This window comes from Poeciliopsis prolifica, unplaced genomic scaffold (assembly GCF_027474105.1).
Source record: "Poeciliopsis prolifica strain line A6 unplaced genomic scaffold, Auburn_PproV2 SCAFFOLD037, whole genome shotgun sequence".
Classification (NCBI taxonomy): domain Eukaryota; kingdom Metazoa; phylum Chordata; class Actinopteri; order Cyprinodontiformes; family Poeciliidae; genus Poeciliopsis; species Poeciliopsis prolifica.
The window spans coordinates 5,685,112-5,701,659 of NW_026562412.1; the positions used below are offsets into that span (position 1 = coordinate 5,685,112).

Consider the following 16,548-nt stretch of genomic DNA (forward strand, 5'->3'; position numbering starts at 1 on the left):
GGTTCTTTCTTTCCATATTTGGCAGTTGAGTTGCATCACTTTGACATGGAAAACTCGGAAAAATATGTTCTTTCTCACAGAGCAGCTTCCAAATACCAGTCGATTAAAGAGTTGATGTAGTTTACAAGATAAAATGTGTCCTATTTTATCAATAACAATACTGACCAAAAGTAAATTTCAAGTTAGTCTGTTAAAGCTACATATGTAGCAATAAGGAGTTAGCATATTTAGCTTGCAATAGTTAACGAGCTAAATTTTTTGAATGTACCTTTAGACTTATTTTTCTTGTCATTAATTCAGAAACTACAGCAATACAATTGTTTTTTAATGACAACAAATGTTCCATCTCACAGTATTTTTCCAAAATTCTTTTTTTTACCAGTTATGTAATATTTGCAGCTCATAAAGATTTTTAATATGACCTAAGAGAATTAATTCATAAATCTCCCACCGATATTACTTTTTTTTTTCTCTGTAGGCTCCACAGTGAAAGTGGAAGGTTTAAACTTGGAATTTTAATCATGAATCAATCTTTCATTTTACATAATATGGTTCCACTTTTCTTTTGTGAGTTGTTGTATGTTTTGGATTTTATTTATGAGTCCAGTCAGGTCAGTTGGTGTTTGATACCTGCTTAGCTCCTGGAAAGCTGCTGGTTGAACTGGTCACCTCTGCCTCTGCCAGTAAAGGCCCAGCATCAGGTTGGTGTTTTCATCCTGGAAAAACTGGCTCTGCTCTGATCCTTAACTGTGAATTTGAGTGACCTTCTTCCTGAAGACAGAGCAACTTTTCCTCCTGCAGGATCAGATAAACGTTGTTGGAATGTCACCAAGCTTCATAACACAACACTTTATAAAACTATTTTTAGAAGCATGAGATTTGATTTAGCTTTAATTAAAAAAAAGTGTTTTTTTAGTTACTGTTGTGATTAAACAGTTCTTATGAATGAAGTTTCACCTCAACCTGTTGTTAAGGATGTTCAGTTCAGATGCTGATTTGCAGGTAAATCTTCAGGATCAGGTGGCGAGACGTTAGCGCACACCGAGCCTCACCCTCCGCCCTCTGCAGGGGTGAGGCAAGGCTGGGTGTGACTGCAGCTGCAGGAATGCAGTTGTGTGTGTTTCAAACTCCCGCCGCGGCTCTGAGTCAGGTTCTCACACACACACAATCACACGTACAGCCTGCGACTGTGACATCAGGTAAATATGAAGTGACTGTGAGGACGGTGCTGCAGTTCTGCAGGTTTCTGTGAAACTGGACAAACGGCGTGAATCAGCTCAGTGGTGGAGTCAATTTGCCTGCGGAGTGAAACGATTTTAACTTTAACTCAGAGTTAAAGCCTTAAAAGCCTGATTCAGATTAATTTTTTAAAACTTTCCAGATAATTTGGAACATGTTAGGAGGTTTTATTCAGCATGTTGGCTTGGAGACGGCAAGTTGTTAGCAAAGGAAAGATTTGGACCAATCACCGCTGTAGAATGACTTCATACCCTGTGACATAAGTGAGTATCGCACAGGTAGGAGACTCGCACATCATGTCCTCAATCAAAAATAGAGACCATTCTGAAGCGGGGTTTTTTACCATGTCATCAACAAACCAGTGCATTTCTAATTCAAATGTGACACAGCAAAACAGATGTGTTTTTGATGTTTTCACACAGGGTGAAAATTGAGTGTTGGTCTGAAAAACATCGGTCAATGACCAAAGCGAAAGTCAATAGTTTCAAAGTTCATGAACTTTGGATTCGCAGGGTCTCCATCACAAGAAGGCACATTGTTCAGCTTCTAAACTTATTTTTTAGCCAATTAATCAGTTAAATTCATTAGGTTTATTTTGATTTTAAATGTATTTAGCACCAGTTTAACTGCAGGTAAGGTCCTGATAAACACAAGGTGATTAAATCTAACTTACATGCCTTTTTTTTCTATGTCCACTCATGCATCGAAGGTATTTAGTTGATCCAAATCAACTGAATACTTTAACTTCACTGAGTGTAGCCCTGTTAAATTAATGAATTCAGTATAGAGTCCCAAAAAATTGTACTTTAATTTATGACAGGGTGATTATTATTTATGATTCAACCAGAAAAATATTCTGCAGACTTAGATTAGCTGGAGACATAACTAGACCAAGACCAGGCGACTCGGAGTCTGACTGAAACAATTTGGTGGTCAAACTGACAACAGATCCAGAACTGAACTGGATCAGCAAGAGAGTCCAACTGAGACCAAATGAGCAAAAACTCAAACTGAAAACTAGAAAGTCAGAGACCAGGTCAACCAGAGTCAAACTGAACCCAACTGAACGTGAGTCCAGTTTGTTTGGGTGGTGTGAATGTGCAATTGAACTCTGATGTGGACAAAAAAAACTAAGTCTAGTTCTACAAATAACCTAGGTCTTGGTTTGATTAAAGTGAACTCTGGTGTGGTTCAGATGCATGTATGAACAGCAAGATGACCAGAAACCACTCCAAAAGCAAGAAGTGGACGATAGCGCAGGGTGTTCTGGGTAAATGCAACCAAAGCAAACATGCAAGTGGGAGAAATGGCTTGTGGTCTTTTAACAAAGACAAAATAAATCCTTCAAACTCTAAAATCTAATAGTCCTCTGTTTTTGTTTACATTTTTTTTAAAGAAAGAAGTTGCACTCATGTCGTCTTCTGAGGTTTTTCTGTCGTTTCCTTCAGTGGTTTTTGGTGCAGCGTCAGAGTCAGGATGAGACGAGGTGTTAATGTCGTCTTCGTGTTTCTTTCTCTCTAGTCTAGACGTGTTGCAGCCATGACGTCCGAGGAGAAACCGCAACAATGGTGGAGCTTTGCCACTCTGTTTCCGTGGTGCTACAAAGAACGTGATCATCGATCAAAGTTCCCTGAAAATGTCGTGCAGATGCAGGTCTTGGAGCCCATGCCTCCCCCTCAGGAGCTGGACACCCTGTTTACTGAACTGGTGGTGCGTTCAGGAGCACAGTTTCTGTCAGAAATCTGATCACAGCTTCAGACATTAATACCAATCTTCCTGTTTCTTCTCCAGAATGAACTGGGCCTCTCAGATCAGAAGAAAGCGGCCATGTTTGCTTTGCCACCAGAAAAGAAGTGGGAGATTTACTGTTTCAATAAAAATGTAAGTGACTTTATTGGAAATCCAATGCAGCTGAAATCTGTCCAATATTTTCCTGCAGTGAACTAAGGTATAAGAAGTGACAAAAAGAAACTGTTTGGCAAAAGTTTTCATACTTCCAACTCTTCTTCACCTTAGAAATATAGTGTCTTTTATTCAAAGCAGCGTCCTAAAATTTTTGTTGAAAAGAAATTGCAATAAAATTCAAAATGTCTCCATCCACAGTTAGTCCTCAGCACTATTCCGACTTGTGCCAATGAGTTTTCCATTTCAGATCTTTGCTGAATTTCTTATATTTTTCTGATTATTGATCAATCCAACAAAAAAACATCAGACAAATCCTGTTTTCAACTGGATGCACTCCATCATCAGCACTATCCAGATGTTTGCAGGCATTGGTCTTCTCCAGTCAAGACACTTCCTATCACCTTTACCAGCACTTAGTAATATAATTAAATACATTTATGGATTTGATGTATAATTAAAAGTGAGTTGCAAAAAAATCCACATTAAATATTAAAATATTTTTGAAATTAATTAAAATTGTATCTGTATTATTCCACTCTATAAAAGAACTGTTCCAAAAATATATGTATATAAAAAATAAAAATGTACAAACATACAAATAAATAATATATGGATTTTAATATTTGACCAGAAGCCTAAAGGTAATATAAATATTTACAAATATTTAGAGCCTGATTAAAAATGGCACCATGGCTGGTTTAGTGTGGGAACTAAGTTCCCAGTGTTGTGTTGCATTGTAGTGACTTGGCATGCAGCTGTGTTTGATGTCACACCCGAGGTTACATCATTAATTACGAAGATAAAAGTTCACCATGGTGATATCTATGAACGTTGAACACAAAAGCTCTCGTAAACAATTTTAAGCTGTATTTTCTATCAGTAAAATTTAGATTTTTTTCAGTTTAAAGTCGCAGGCGTTGCATGTCATATTTAGACGCACTTTTACAAGCATGTTTTGGAAAATAAACACGATTCCACCACTTAATACCGTTGATGCGAGGAGCGGCCATATTGAAACACAAAGTTCCCCTTACAAGTCATAACTGGAGATAGTTGGAGTTGCTCCCAGTTTCCCTGTGGGAAATTTGACTTTGAAGGGCATTTCCAGTTGATTTTTTTTTCAGACTGGTAAGTTGGAATTTCCCAGCTTCAAGTACAACTTGAACACATCATTAGAGTTTATGCTGAAGACTGTGTGGTGTTTTTATAACGTCTGTTTTCAGGATGCAGCTGAGGATAAAGGGGCAACCAGCTGGCCTCAGCATTACATCAACCAGCTCAACTCCATGGCTGTTGTGAGTTATTTCTGGACATTTTTCCTACCATCTACCACCAAAAGAAGGATGTAAAATTAACTTTGCTGAACTGTTTGAAACACTGAGGGGTTGTGTTGATGTGAGTCCTGCTTTCTCAGATGAAGCCTGTGGTGGCATCGGAAGAAGAAGAGCAAGTCAGGCTGAAACAGGTTAATGGTCTGAAAACAGCGCTGCGGACTGAGCCCATAAGGTTCACCTTCTCACTCAAAGGAATCAACGTCTCTCCGACCTCCAGAGAATTTCCGATTAACTAACTTCTCTGACCTTCTGCAGTTTTGTGACCGGCTTCCTCGATCAGGATGGGCTCTCCTGCATCCTTAACTTCCTCAAGTCCATGGACTACAATACGGTTGAATCCCAGATCCACACGTCTCTGATCGGCTGCATCAAGGCCCTGATGAACAGCTCTGAGGGCAGAACTCATGTCCTGGAACATCCAGAGAGCATCAACATCGTCGCTCAAAGCCTAGTTGCGGAAAACATCAAAACCAAGGTGTATGGATGCTGCTTACAGCCTTTTAAACATAAACATGCTGAAAAGATTAGAAATTAGAGACAAAACAATTAATCGATTAATCATCAGGAAAAAAATGATAGATTAATCAGTTACTGAAATAATCGTGAGCTCCAACGCTGTTAGAGATCAGAATGCCTGGTGTGTTTCAACATTTGTTCAGGACGTTATTTTGTCAATGTGCTTTTGCCACATTGACGTAGTAGACATAAATAGAGTTAAGTGTTCAGTTCCCTCAGTCTTTTCTCCCAGCTGCTGTCTGATTGCGCCACATTAGACAGAAGCTGGACAGGTGAGGAACTTCCTGCTTTACCTGTATTACGCTGCACTCCACCCACTTTTCACATTTCCTTTTCACCAAGATCCTTGTGACATGTTCAGAAAGTTAGATTTTCTGGAATAAATTCACTGACAAACACCTAAAGCCATGTTGGAGAGGATGACGTAAAATCTACCCCATCGCTGCTGCTGTAGGCATGTACACATAGTTTGAACCCTGTAATTTCCTGTTGCTCACTGAATATCTACACACTAAACACAGACTCAGGACAGCATCTGGCCCCTCCCTTCCTCACCTAAACATCAAACTGACCAAACCTGTAAAATAAATTATACTGACTGATAGATTTCCAGACCCAAAACCTCTGTGGGAATTTCAGCTATGCTGTCAGAGTTTGTTTTTAGAATAAATTTGCCAGTATAAACATGAGAGTCAGATGCAAGTTTTACTTCATCAGGCCAGCTGGAGGGGGAATGAGAAAAACATGCATGTAAATGGCTAGTTACCATTTGTTTTGCACATTTTTCTACTTCTGTTTGTGTTTCTACTGCATTTAAAAAAAAAAACAAATTCTTAAAAAATACCCAGTTATCTTTTTAGGCAATAAGTTAATGTTATGTAGCGTCTGGACAAAGGATTTTATCCTTCTAAATGTAATGTCAGAAATCAGCAGGCACCTGCCCATCACCTAGCAACCCCAGAGAAGCAAAGCCCGTTATCTAACACCCCAACTGGAGTTCATTCAATCACCTGGCAACGCAAGTGGAGCTCCAGCACATTTGGTCAGCTGGTTTTACCTCTGTACAATGGCTGCCGGTTTTGTTGTTGACTTACCATCCAGAAGCCACTTGCTGCATTCTTACCGGTTGCGCATGAGGTTCTACTTCTGCTTTTCAAAGATGTATGATTGTATAATTGCACATGGATTTGCAGATATTTTCACGTATGAGTGTAAACGTTGAGTCATCAGCAGCTTATTTGGATTTAAAGTGACAAGACGCAGATTCAAATGTAATTGTATAAGAATGATTTTGTGCAAAAAATGTAATGAACATGTTTTGTAAAGTCCATAGACCTATTCTAACTTGTTCAAGGAAGCATAAAGGTTGACCTTTAAAAAGCTGATCTTGTGTCTGACGTCTGGCTGATTTTCTCCGTCTCCTCAGGTGGCCGTCTTGGAGATCCTCGGTGCTATGTGTATGGTCCCAGGAGGCCATAAGAAGGTTTTGGATGCCATGGTCCAATACCAGACGTTTGCCTCAGAGAGGACTCGCTTCCAGGTCTGCTTTTCCTTCTGGCTCTTAACCAACCCAAACTATATAGAAACCAAAACTCTGTTACCTCATGGGAAGTTTTTATCAGTTTCAGAGATTTCTACTGGTCTAAAGATTTCTACTGCAAATTAATCTGCAGAGTAGATTTGATAACTTTGGTAATTTCCAAATTTACCAAGAAACTCACTTGATATCCACAAATTAGGATATCTAGTGAGGAACCAGATATCCCACCGATATCTGGTTCCCACAGACATCTGGATACCAGGAGACTAGCTATCCTGATATCCTGATATCAGGATGTGTAGGGAACCAGATATCCTGCAGATATCTGGTTACTCATATCTCTGGGAACCAGATATGAAAGTCAGATCTACAAAAATATTTAAACAAACTGCAGCTGAAAGTTCAGAGCCCGGATGAACAGTTTCTGTTTGGTCAGTCTGCTGTGGCATACACAGGAATTCAACCAAAGGCATTCATTCACATGACGCAAGCATTGAACAAATACAATAGAAAATAAAAGTTTGGTCCCCTGCTAGAATGTGGAGAAGGAAAAGGAAACCTAACTTTTGATTTTTAACTTGAAAACCTGAATAGTGACAAGTCTTTGGGCTGACAGAGCAATGATAAAGAGTTTTGGTTCTGGTGAACTGTTTTTGTCTTGATTTGGACATGTTTCGGATCAGATAATGGCACATTTGCATTTTTAAGGCGAAGTCTATCTCATTAAAGTCTCCTAACATTGCATGACCGTTGTTTCTGAAAACCTCAATCTTTTTGTCTCATTTGAAAAAAAGCACCAGATTCCAGGAGTTCAGCATAATTTTCCTTTTCTACAAAGTATTTTTCTTTGCAAGAATTAAACTTATTAATAAACCTCATATTTATTCACTAATTATTAAATTGAGCAAAAACATACAAATTTGAATGCTAACAAAAACAAAGAGTGCTAATGAATCTGCAGAGGACTGACTAAGAGCAAATTTAAACTACGAAATGAAGGTTACAGGAAGTGAATGGTTAACTTTTAAAGGGAAAACATGCAGTTGTGATAATGTTGGTGCCTATCTCCAGAGGTCACTGAAAGAGAGGTGGGTATCCTGGATATGTTGAAATGCAAACACTCGGTCCATTTCAGAGACCAAAGCACATAATTTTGGATTGACAAAACATTCAGAATAAAAACTCACTAACCCCAAATGAGTCTTTCAAACAAACAAACAAAAAAAAGTATTTACACTCAAACTTCAGTATATTTTGTTGGGATTTTATGTGAAAGGCCAACACAAGGCAGGTATAAAATAAATAAACATTTCAAATCAATCAATATTGAAAACTAGTGATTCATTTTTTTGTTTAAAATATCTGGTGGTGTAACCTTTCTCAATCCATAGTTTCCTTTCCATACCCTTGTTTTTCTTATTCTTAAGCATAACATGTTTCCTGTGTGCAGAACCTGATGATCGACTTGGACCGGTCCACAGGTCGCCACGGTGACGACGTCAGCCTGAAGACGACCATCATGTCCTTCATCAACGCTGTTCTCAGTCAGGGAGCAGGAGAGGTAAGCAAAGTTTTTCTTTGTCTCTTCTTTGATCGATTCGTCTCCTTCATGTCTTCTGTTAAATCTGACCTCAGAGCAGTCTGAACTTCCGGATCCATCTGCGATACGAGTTCCTGATGTTGGGCATCCAACCAATCCTCGATAAGCTTCGGTCCCGTGAGAACAGCACCCTGGACAGGTAGGTCAGGTGTTCGCCCTGCACACTGAGTCAGTGTTTGCTCTTTGGACTTAATCTGCTTCTTTTCAGGCACATAGACTTTTTTGAGATGTGCAGGACTGAAGATGAAGCTCTGATTGCTAAACGCTTTAAAACTGTAAGTAACTCCCACATTTCGACGGTTCAGATTGGAAACCGTCTTGATAACCTGATGCTCTCTGCTGCTCCTCAGACCCACATCGACACTAAGAGTGCGAGCCAGATGTTTGACGTGATCAAGAGTAAACTGAGCCACACTGAAGCTTACCCTCATTTCCTGTCCGCTCTGCAGCACTGCCTCATCATGCCTTGTAAAACTCTCACATTGTTATGTTGTTCTATCTCCTCAGCTAAGAGCAACATTAATCTAAACGTTTTACTCGGTTCTGTGTGCAGATAATAACAGCAGGATGTCGGTTCAGTATTGGGTGCTGTTGGACCGGATCATTCAGCAGCTGGTTCTGCAGACAGACAAAGGCGAAGATCCAGATGTGGCACCGCTGGGGGATTTCAACGTGAAGAATGTTCTGAGCATGTGAGTTCAGACATTCAAGCAGGAAAAAATGTTGAAAAACGAAGAACTTCCTAAGAACTTTAGGTTTGAAATTTCAGGTCGAATATATGAATAAAATCTTATAAATTATATGTATTTATGCAGAGAAGCTGACAGCACAGTGCACACGAATGTCTTGCATACATTCTGCTAGCGCATGTTTATGAAATTGTTGTTTCTAGGAATTTGTTTGAAAAATATTTTAAAAATGGTGAAACTCAGAAATCTCAGAAGTTTCTTCTTTTAGATTAATCTCAAAATTTATTTTTTTCTTGCAAATTTTTGACTTTTGGATCTTATTTTTTTAAGGAAATTTCTAAGATAAAAATATTTTTTTTTCAGTTTTGGTGGATTTTACTAATTTTTTTCATTTACATTGGCCTTAATGTGGTGTTGTGCATTGCCTACAGAGTTCAGTACTGATGACTTTCTGCTAAATACCAGAATTCCATCACAGGTGAATTAACAACCTGAACTTGTGTTTTTGCGCTTTAACAGGCTGGTGAAAGAAAACGAGATGAAACGGTGGAAAGAAGAAATGGATGAAATGCGAAAAGGTAAAACAAACATTTCTCCACGTTTAACCTGCGAGTCTCAGTGGATGTCAGAAGAATAAACGATGTGTCACCTTCTCAGAGCATCAGAAGCTGCAGCAGCGCCTTGAGAAGAAAGAGAGGGAGTGTGAAAGCAAGAATAAAGAAAAAGAGGAGTTGTTTGAGATGCTGAACAAGGTGAAAACCAAGCTGGAGCGAGAGAGCGACGAGCACAAACGAACCAAGCTACAAGTGGAGGAGCTGAACGCTCGACTGCAACAGCTCAGCTCTGTAAGCTCAACCATTAAAATCTCAGTCTCTGAATATTCTGTTCCGATTCTTCATATTGTGGCTCTGAAGAAGCTCTTCTCTCGTTCTAGAGCTCAAGCATCCCAGGAGGACCTCCAATCACCCCTGGTGGGTTAGTTTCACCTGTTTCACTCCCCACATCTCCTGGTTCTGCTCCTCCTCCACCACCGCCTCCTCCTGGAGCACCTCCACCGCCTCCTCCTCCTCCTGCCCCAGGACTTACTTTAGGGGTTCCAGAGAAGAAGAAAAACATCCCCCAACCGTCCAGCCCACTGAAGTCCTTCAACTGGAGCAAATTACCGGAGGTAAATTTAACTTTTCACTTTTCAGACCAAATAAGGCTCTGATGTTTTCATGGGTTCAGCCTCCTCTTCAAGCTGCAACTGTGGATGGATAAATCATCCACCCACTTATTGTTTTGCATTCATCTTGGTGATCCCAAAACATTCCCGGCTCATAAGTGACATGTAATCCATGTACATCCAGAAACGACTGGAACTGTTCATATGTTGCACGTCTTCATATTTCCATTTGGGTTTCAACTGCTTCTAGAAACAATTATCACCCAGACATTTATGTGGTTATAAATTCATGTTTTTTTTTTTAAATCAAAAACATGTTGAATGTTGAGTTTTTATTGACAGAAACTGTGCTGTTACCTAGCAACCAAAGCTGTGCTGCAGCATGTTTGGTCAGCTGGTTTTTTGTTGTTGTCTTACTATGCAGAAACCACTTCCTGCATCCTTGTTGGTTGTGAAGGAGGCTCAACGTCTGCTCTTCAAAGATGTTGAGCAGCCATTTTCAAGTGCGTGTGTAAACGTTGAGTTGGGGGGCGTGGCCAGCAGCAGCTTATTTGGATTTTAAGTGACAAGAGCCACAAACTCTGCACTGATTTCACTAATGTCAAAGAGCTCGGATTGCTTTTAAATCAAACTGATGGTGATGACATTTATTAATTGTTTGTTTCAGGTGAAGATAACGGGAACCATCTGGAAAGAAATCAATGATAAAGATGTGTTCAAAGTTCTGGATCTGCAGGAGTTTCAGAAGACTTTCTCAGCTTACCAGCGACCAGCGGTAACACAACATACTCACTATAAACTCAGTTTACATGCATCGACTTTGTCTCTTTGTAAACAGAGCTGTTGGCCTTTGTTGGAGCTATTTGTCTGTTTTCACAGAAAGTAACTGGTGAAGCCGAGTCTGTGAAAAAAGTCAAGGAGTTGTCGGTGATCGACGGCCGTCGAGCGCAGAATTGCAACATCCTGTTGTCAAAGTCAGTATGAGTTTCTGGCTGTGGGTGTGGGCAACTTTGGGTCAGTCTAAGTTCCTGTTTCTGGGTCAGAGTAAGAATCTATTTTGTCTCCTTTTGAGAATATGTTGGTCAGTCTGAGATATTGTTTCTTGAACGGGGTCAAGTTTTAAGTTTGGGGGTTCAGTCTGGCTCTGGTCTAGTTCAAGTCCTGTTGGTTGGTCAGGACCAGTTTCAGGTTTGTGGACCCGTCTCAGGACCTTGTTTTGGATCTTGGTCAGTTCCCCTGACCCAGGAATTCAGTCTGATAAGCTGCAGCTTGTGGGTCTGGGTCAGTTCTCAAAGTATTGCTCAGTTTTGGACCCTAACATTGGGTTGAATGTTTGAGTTTGTGTGTGGCAGACTGAAGATGACCAACGAGGAGATCTGCCAGGCCATCATGAGCATGGATGATCAGGAGGAGTTGCCCAAAGACATGTTGGACCAGGTACGAAACCAACAGCCTTCCAGACTTAGAGTGACTCACACGATGAATTAAACAGATTCTCTTGCTGTGTGTGTCTCAGCTGTTGAAGTTTGTCCCTGAGAAGAGCGACGTTGATCTTTTAGAGGAACACAAACACGAGCTGGAACGCATGGCCCGACCCGACCGCTTCCTGTACGACATGAGCAGGTGTGTAACAGCACCAACACCCGGTCGGGCTGTGAGTTTGTAGTCTCAAAGGAACAATGAACTCCATAATAGTGGCAAAAGAAGGTGGGATCTGACTGAAGGCCCAAACAATGGTGGAAGAAAGGGAACTGAGAGCTCTAAGAAGGTCAAAGGTGACATATTATGCTTCCTTAAATAGCTTAGGATAACTTGTAGGAAATATAAAACATGATCGTTACATTTTTTACACAAAATCGTCCTTAGATAATGAGATTTTAGTCTGCTCAGTTCTGCCTGTTTCAATTTCCAGACACCAAAAAACAATAACTTGTTGCCAAAACACATCTGGGTGTTTGTTTTTCTGAACAAGTAGAAATCCAAATGGAAGAACAAAAATGTCCAAAATGTGGATTTTGAATCATAGGTCTTCTTTAAGCTTTGTAGGGTTTTTCTTTGTGGAGTTAACATTTTATTTATGGGCACTCCAGCCTCCTTGTCACTGCGTGAATCTTAAACCTGCCAATTTTAAGACAGATTCAAAAGTGAACTAGTCTCAACTTATTGGCGTATTCTAATAAAAATGAACAAGAATTACTTTAATCCATCCCTCCGTCCAGTTTTACTATTACCATCTGATCTTTTTTGCTAAAACTTGCTCAAAGTTATCAGTATTGTAAAAGAAAATATCACTTATTTTGTGGGAACTAGTTGGATCTCCCCCAGTTAGGGCGGCTAAATATTTTCTTCTGCTCAACCAGAATCAACCACTACCAGCAGAGACTCCAGGCTCTTCACTTCAAGAAGAAGTTCAACGACCGAATAGCCGAAGTCAAGCCTAAAATTGAAGGTAGGAGTTCAGAGGTCAGTGCACCTTCCTCGCTGTCCTCTTCCTCATGCTCTCTCCTCTTCCAGCTCTCAAGCTTGCCTCCACGGAGGTGATCCACAGCCAGGCGCTCCGTCAGCTGCTGCAGGTGGTTCTGGCCCTCGGGAACTACATGAACAAAGGACAACGAGGAAACGCCTACGGGTTCAAAGTTTCTAGCCTCAACAAGATGGTTGACACCAAGTCCAGCATTGACAGGTTTGACTCCAAACTCCTTCAGATCCCTGCAGACCTGCAGCTCGAAGGTGTGAAGGTCTGACTGACGTTGTGTTTGCAGGAACATCACTCTGCTGCACTACATGATCACTGTGCTGGAGGAAAAGTTTCCCAGAGCCGCGTCTTTCAGCAAAGAGTTGCAGAACGTTCCAGAAGCTTCTAAAGTCAAGTAAATAGAAAACGCACCCAAATACACGTGTTGGAGAACGTTTATGTTCCTGCTTTAACTGTAATTGTTAATATCGCCGCCTTCCTGAATGTCTCTGCAGCATGACGGAGTTGGAGAAGGAAATAAACACTCTGAAGTCTGGTCTGAAGAGCATTGAAGCAGTAAGATCAACAGAAGCATGAAACACCTGCTGAACTTTGCAGGATTTATACTTACAAGCATGTTTGTGTGCAGGAGCTGCAGTACCAGCAGAAACAGTCTTCCCAGCGTCCAGTGGATAAGTTTGTGTCTGTGGTCAGTCAGTTCATCACCGTTGCTTCCCTCAACTTCTTAGATGTAGAAGATGCTTTGCAAGAAGCTAAAGATCTGGTGAGTTACTGTCAAATATTGTCCTGCAGGTTCCTCATATTGTTGCATCAGCACAGTTTCCTTCACCTTTTACCGTTTGTGACTGAATATTTCTTTCAAAAATTATTTTTAGTAGTTGATTAAAATTAGACAAGTTAGTTCTTGAGTTTAATCTTATTCTTGTTTGCCTTTACTACATCATGATTGGATTATTTACGCTGGCTTCCTGTTTTGTGTCAGATGGATTTTAAGATTCTTTTAACAGCTTACAAAGTTTTAAGTGAGTTGGGGGCTTCTTATCAATCAATCAAATTTTATTTGTGTAGCATATTTCAGCAGGAAGGCATTTCAAAGTGCTTTACATCATAACAAACACAAAGTCGTGCAACATAGAATCAACAATCAAAACATTACATTAAGTCAAGTGACATCGTTACATTCATCATTGATTCAAGTGCGACTCTAAACAGCTGGTTTTTATCTGAGATTTAAAGGAAGTCAGCGTTTCAACTGTTTTACAGTTTTCTGGAAGTTTGTTCCAGATTTGTGGTCCATAGATGGTGAATGCTGCTTCTCCTTGTTTGGTTCTGGTTCTGGGGATGCAGAGCAGAACCAGAACCAGAAGACAAGAAGGTTCTGGAAGGTTGATATAATTAGTTTCCAGAACTTTGAGATAAAATAATCTTTTGGTATTAAATGTCCTCCAGACTCGACTTAAGAGCAAAGGAGATGATGCTTCCTCTGTTGTTGCTCTTAATATTTTGAATAAGTTACTCTTTCAAATTAGGTCTGCTGACAGTCTGGGTCGATTTAAATCACTTCTTGAAACTTATTGTGATGTTTTAGTTTTATTTTATTCTGATTTTATATTTGTCATTTGTCCCTGATTCAAGCTGTTTTTAAATAAATGCAACACTGACTTTGAAAACAGCAGATCTCTGAACTTCAGGAAGTTAGCATGCTGTCAGCTAACTCTTGAATTCGTGTTTTTCTGCTGAAGTTTGTAAAAGCACTGACGCACTTTGGAGAGGACTCGTCCAAACAGCAGCCGGACGACTTCTTTGGGATCTTCAACACTTTCCTCTTGGCGTGCTCTGAAGCCCGGCAGGATAACGAGGACATGGCCCGACGGCAGGAGGAGGAGGAGAAACGGGCCCTGGCGGAGGCTCAGGTCAGTGGAGATCCTGCCTGAGGTTCTTCAGCAGCTTCATTGCCTCATTGGCTCTTTGTGTTTGTCCCTGCAGAAGAAGAAGGACCGGGAGCAGAGGATGAGGAAGGCCACATCAGTGGAGAAAGAGGAAGGAGGAGAGTTTGATGACCTGGTGTCCGCGCTGCGATCTGGAGAGCTCTTCGAGAAAAAAGTGATCAAAGACAAAAAGCAAAGACAAAGACCGGCGTCGTCCATCAGCCAGTACCAGGACAGCTAGTAACTGGGTTAACTGGAACTGAGGCGGAACCAGCGTCATGACTGTAATAACCAGTAACTGACTTGATTGGGACTGGAGCTGAAGCAGAAACAGGACAGATTCACTGGAACTGGACGAAACCAGTTAGTAATCACCAGCACCTTACTGGGACTGGACCATAATGTTCATCAGAACCAGCTCACTGGTGAGATGATGGTTTCACCCTGAAGAAATGGTTTTCAATGGAAAATATATAAACTCAAGTTGCTTTGTTTCTAAAAAAAAAACCCCAAAACATTCTGGGCCATTTTAATGAAACTAAATTTCTTCACATTTCACCTTCAAACGGACCCGGAAAGAGCTGAAACATTCCCACCACATCTGATTTGTTTCTGAGACCAGTTAAAGCTGCAGTACGTAACTTTTATATAAAAATATATCTGTTCTTTTTTTACATATGTGTTAAAACTAATGTAAAACAGATAATCTGTGAAAAGATCCATCTCCTCCTGATCCTCCCTGAGCTGCTACTGCTGTCTGAAGAGCCAAAACAACCTCAGAGCTAGGAGGAGGAGCTTAGCGCTGCCAATCATCCTCATGGAGAAACCACTTACTATTACAGAAAACAGTCATTAGTTGCTATGCTAACTAGCCTCAGCATTCACAACAGGCTGTGCTAGGTGCAGATGGTGATTGACAGCGGTAAGACCCGCCTCCTGACTCTGATAGGTTGTTTCTAGTTTGCACTGGGGAAAAGGAGGAGCTTGAATTTTTTTTTCCACATATCATCTCTCAAATCAAACTGGCACCATAGTGACACTGTCAAGAAAAAAAAAAGATATATGTACATAAAAGTTACCTACCGCACTTTTAAGTTTTTCATCAGATCAAAGAATAAGTTGAAATATTTAGAAGAAAACTATAAAATAACTCTCACCAATCCACCTGATAGTGAAAACACAGCATCTGTTTATTATAATTATTTATTGTTTGTTCAAACACTTCATCATTATGTTCGTGTTTCTAAAAGTGATGTGCAATAACAGAACCATCAGTTGATTAATAATGTGTATTTATGTCTTATTCATTATCAAACGAGTTTAATTATGTTTTATAATCAGTTGATATAATGAACAAAATATTCCAAGATGATGGTTTTACATATAGCAATTTAATTTAATTTTAAAATTGTGTATTTAAATAATCAGTGTTGTACAGATGTGCCTGTTCTTGGCCTGATTTATGTTTGTTTCTGTTGTTAAACTGTAAAAATGAGTAAAATGTATCCTGTTTCTCTGTGACTCTTTCATAATAAACTGAGTGTTGAATAAAAGACTGAGTGTTGAGCTGGAAGAGCGTAAACACGGCTGACTTTTGATGGGTTATCAATCAGATCCTTATTTTTTGAGACGCACTGGCACACTTCAATAAACCTGCATATAACTGAAAGGTTAATTATTTCCAAAACTTCATTCCAAAGTAATAAAAAAGACACGCATCAGCAGGTTTTGTGTATTTTATGCATAAGAATAAAAACTAACAGCACAAAAGAAGTGCTTGTTGTTTCGTGTTATTGTCAAGTTACAAGCTACAAAATCTATTAATCTTCTACCATAAGTAGAGAACAATGTATTCAGGAAAATCAATTAATTCTCTCTTTGTAAAAGTTTAATTTTAAAAAAATAATAAAACTGAAACAGCTTGTTTAAACATAAAGCAAATGTATATATTTTAAGATTTAAAACTTAAACAATCTATGTAATAACGAAATGTGACTTTATATAAATTATCACCTTCCTAAAAATAATGGCCTAAGTCTTTTTTTGAGAAAAGTGATTATCTTCTTTCTTTTTTATTTTATTTTACTTTTGTCTGAGTCATGTTTTTTCAAGAAAGGTGTTTTATTATTATTATTATTATTATTATTATTATTATT

The 16,548-nt window shown here is 39.6% G+C and overlaps 1 protein-coding gene across 2 annotated transcripts; it reads left to right on the forward strand.

The window, feature by feature from the left end:
- Positions 1–1,113: 1,113 nt before the first annotated feature.
- On the forward strand, positions 1,114–15,965 carry daam1a (dishevelled associated activator of morphogenesis 1a). 2 transcript variants are annotated; one of them, XM_055053451.1, is made up of 26 exons: positions 1,114–1,517; positions 2,761–2,949; positions 3,031–3,120; positions 4,368–4,439; positions 4,559–4,650; positions 4,734–4,953; positions 6,421–6,534; positions 7,985–8,095; positions 8,170–8,273; positions 8,343–8,409; positions 8,485–8,602; positions 8,688–8,826; positions 9,343–9,401; positions 9,481–9,668; positions 9,758–9,991; positions 10,656–10,763; positions 10,868–10,962; positions 11,341–11,425; positions 11,505–11,611; positions 12,349–12,437; positions 12,503–12,671; positions 12,751–12,858; positions 12,959–13,019; positions 13,093–13,227; positions 14,207–14,377; positions 14,451–15,965. In XM_055053451.1, the coding sequence occupies exons 2-26, from the start codon at positions 2,779–2,781 to the stop codon at positions 14,631–14,633; spliced, it is 3,090 nt and encodes a 1,029-aa protein (XP_054909426.1). In that variant the 5' UTR covers positions 1,114–1,517; positions 2,761–2,778; the 3' UTR covers positions 14,634–15,965. The 2 variants fall into 2 exon arrangements, with proteins under 2 accessions (XP_054909426.1, XP_054909425.1); XM_055053450.1 differs by having other exon boundaries at positions 1,114–1,502.
- Positions 15,966–16,548: the final 583 nt, after the last annotated feature.

What these genes read in the sequence shown, in the direction of transcription:
- daam1a (XM_055053451.1), top strand. Translation starts at nt 2,779, where the DNA reads ATGACGTCCGAGGAGAAACCGCAACAATGGTGGAGCTTTGCCACTCTG. An exon ending in ACTGGAGCAAATTACCGGAG is followed by an intron (nt 9,992 to 10,655) that starts GTAAATTTAACT and finishes TGTTTGTTTCAG; the next exon opens with GTGAAGATAACGGGAACCAT. An exon ending in CCAGAAGCTTCTAAAGTCAA is followed by an intron (nt 12,859 to 12,958) that starts GTAAATAGAAAA and finishes ATGTCTCTGCAG; the next exon opens with CATGACGGAGTTGGAGAAGG.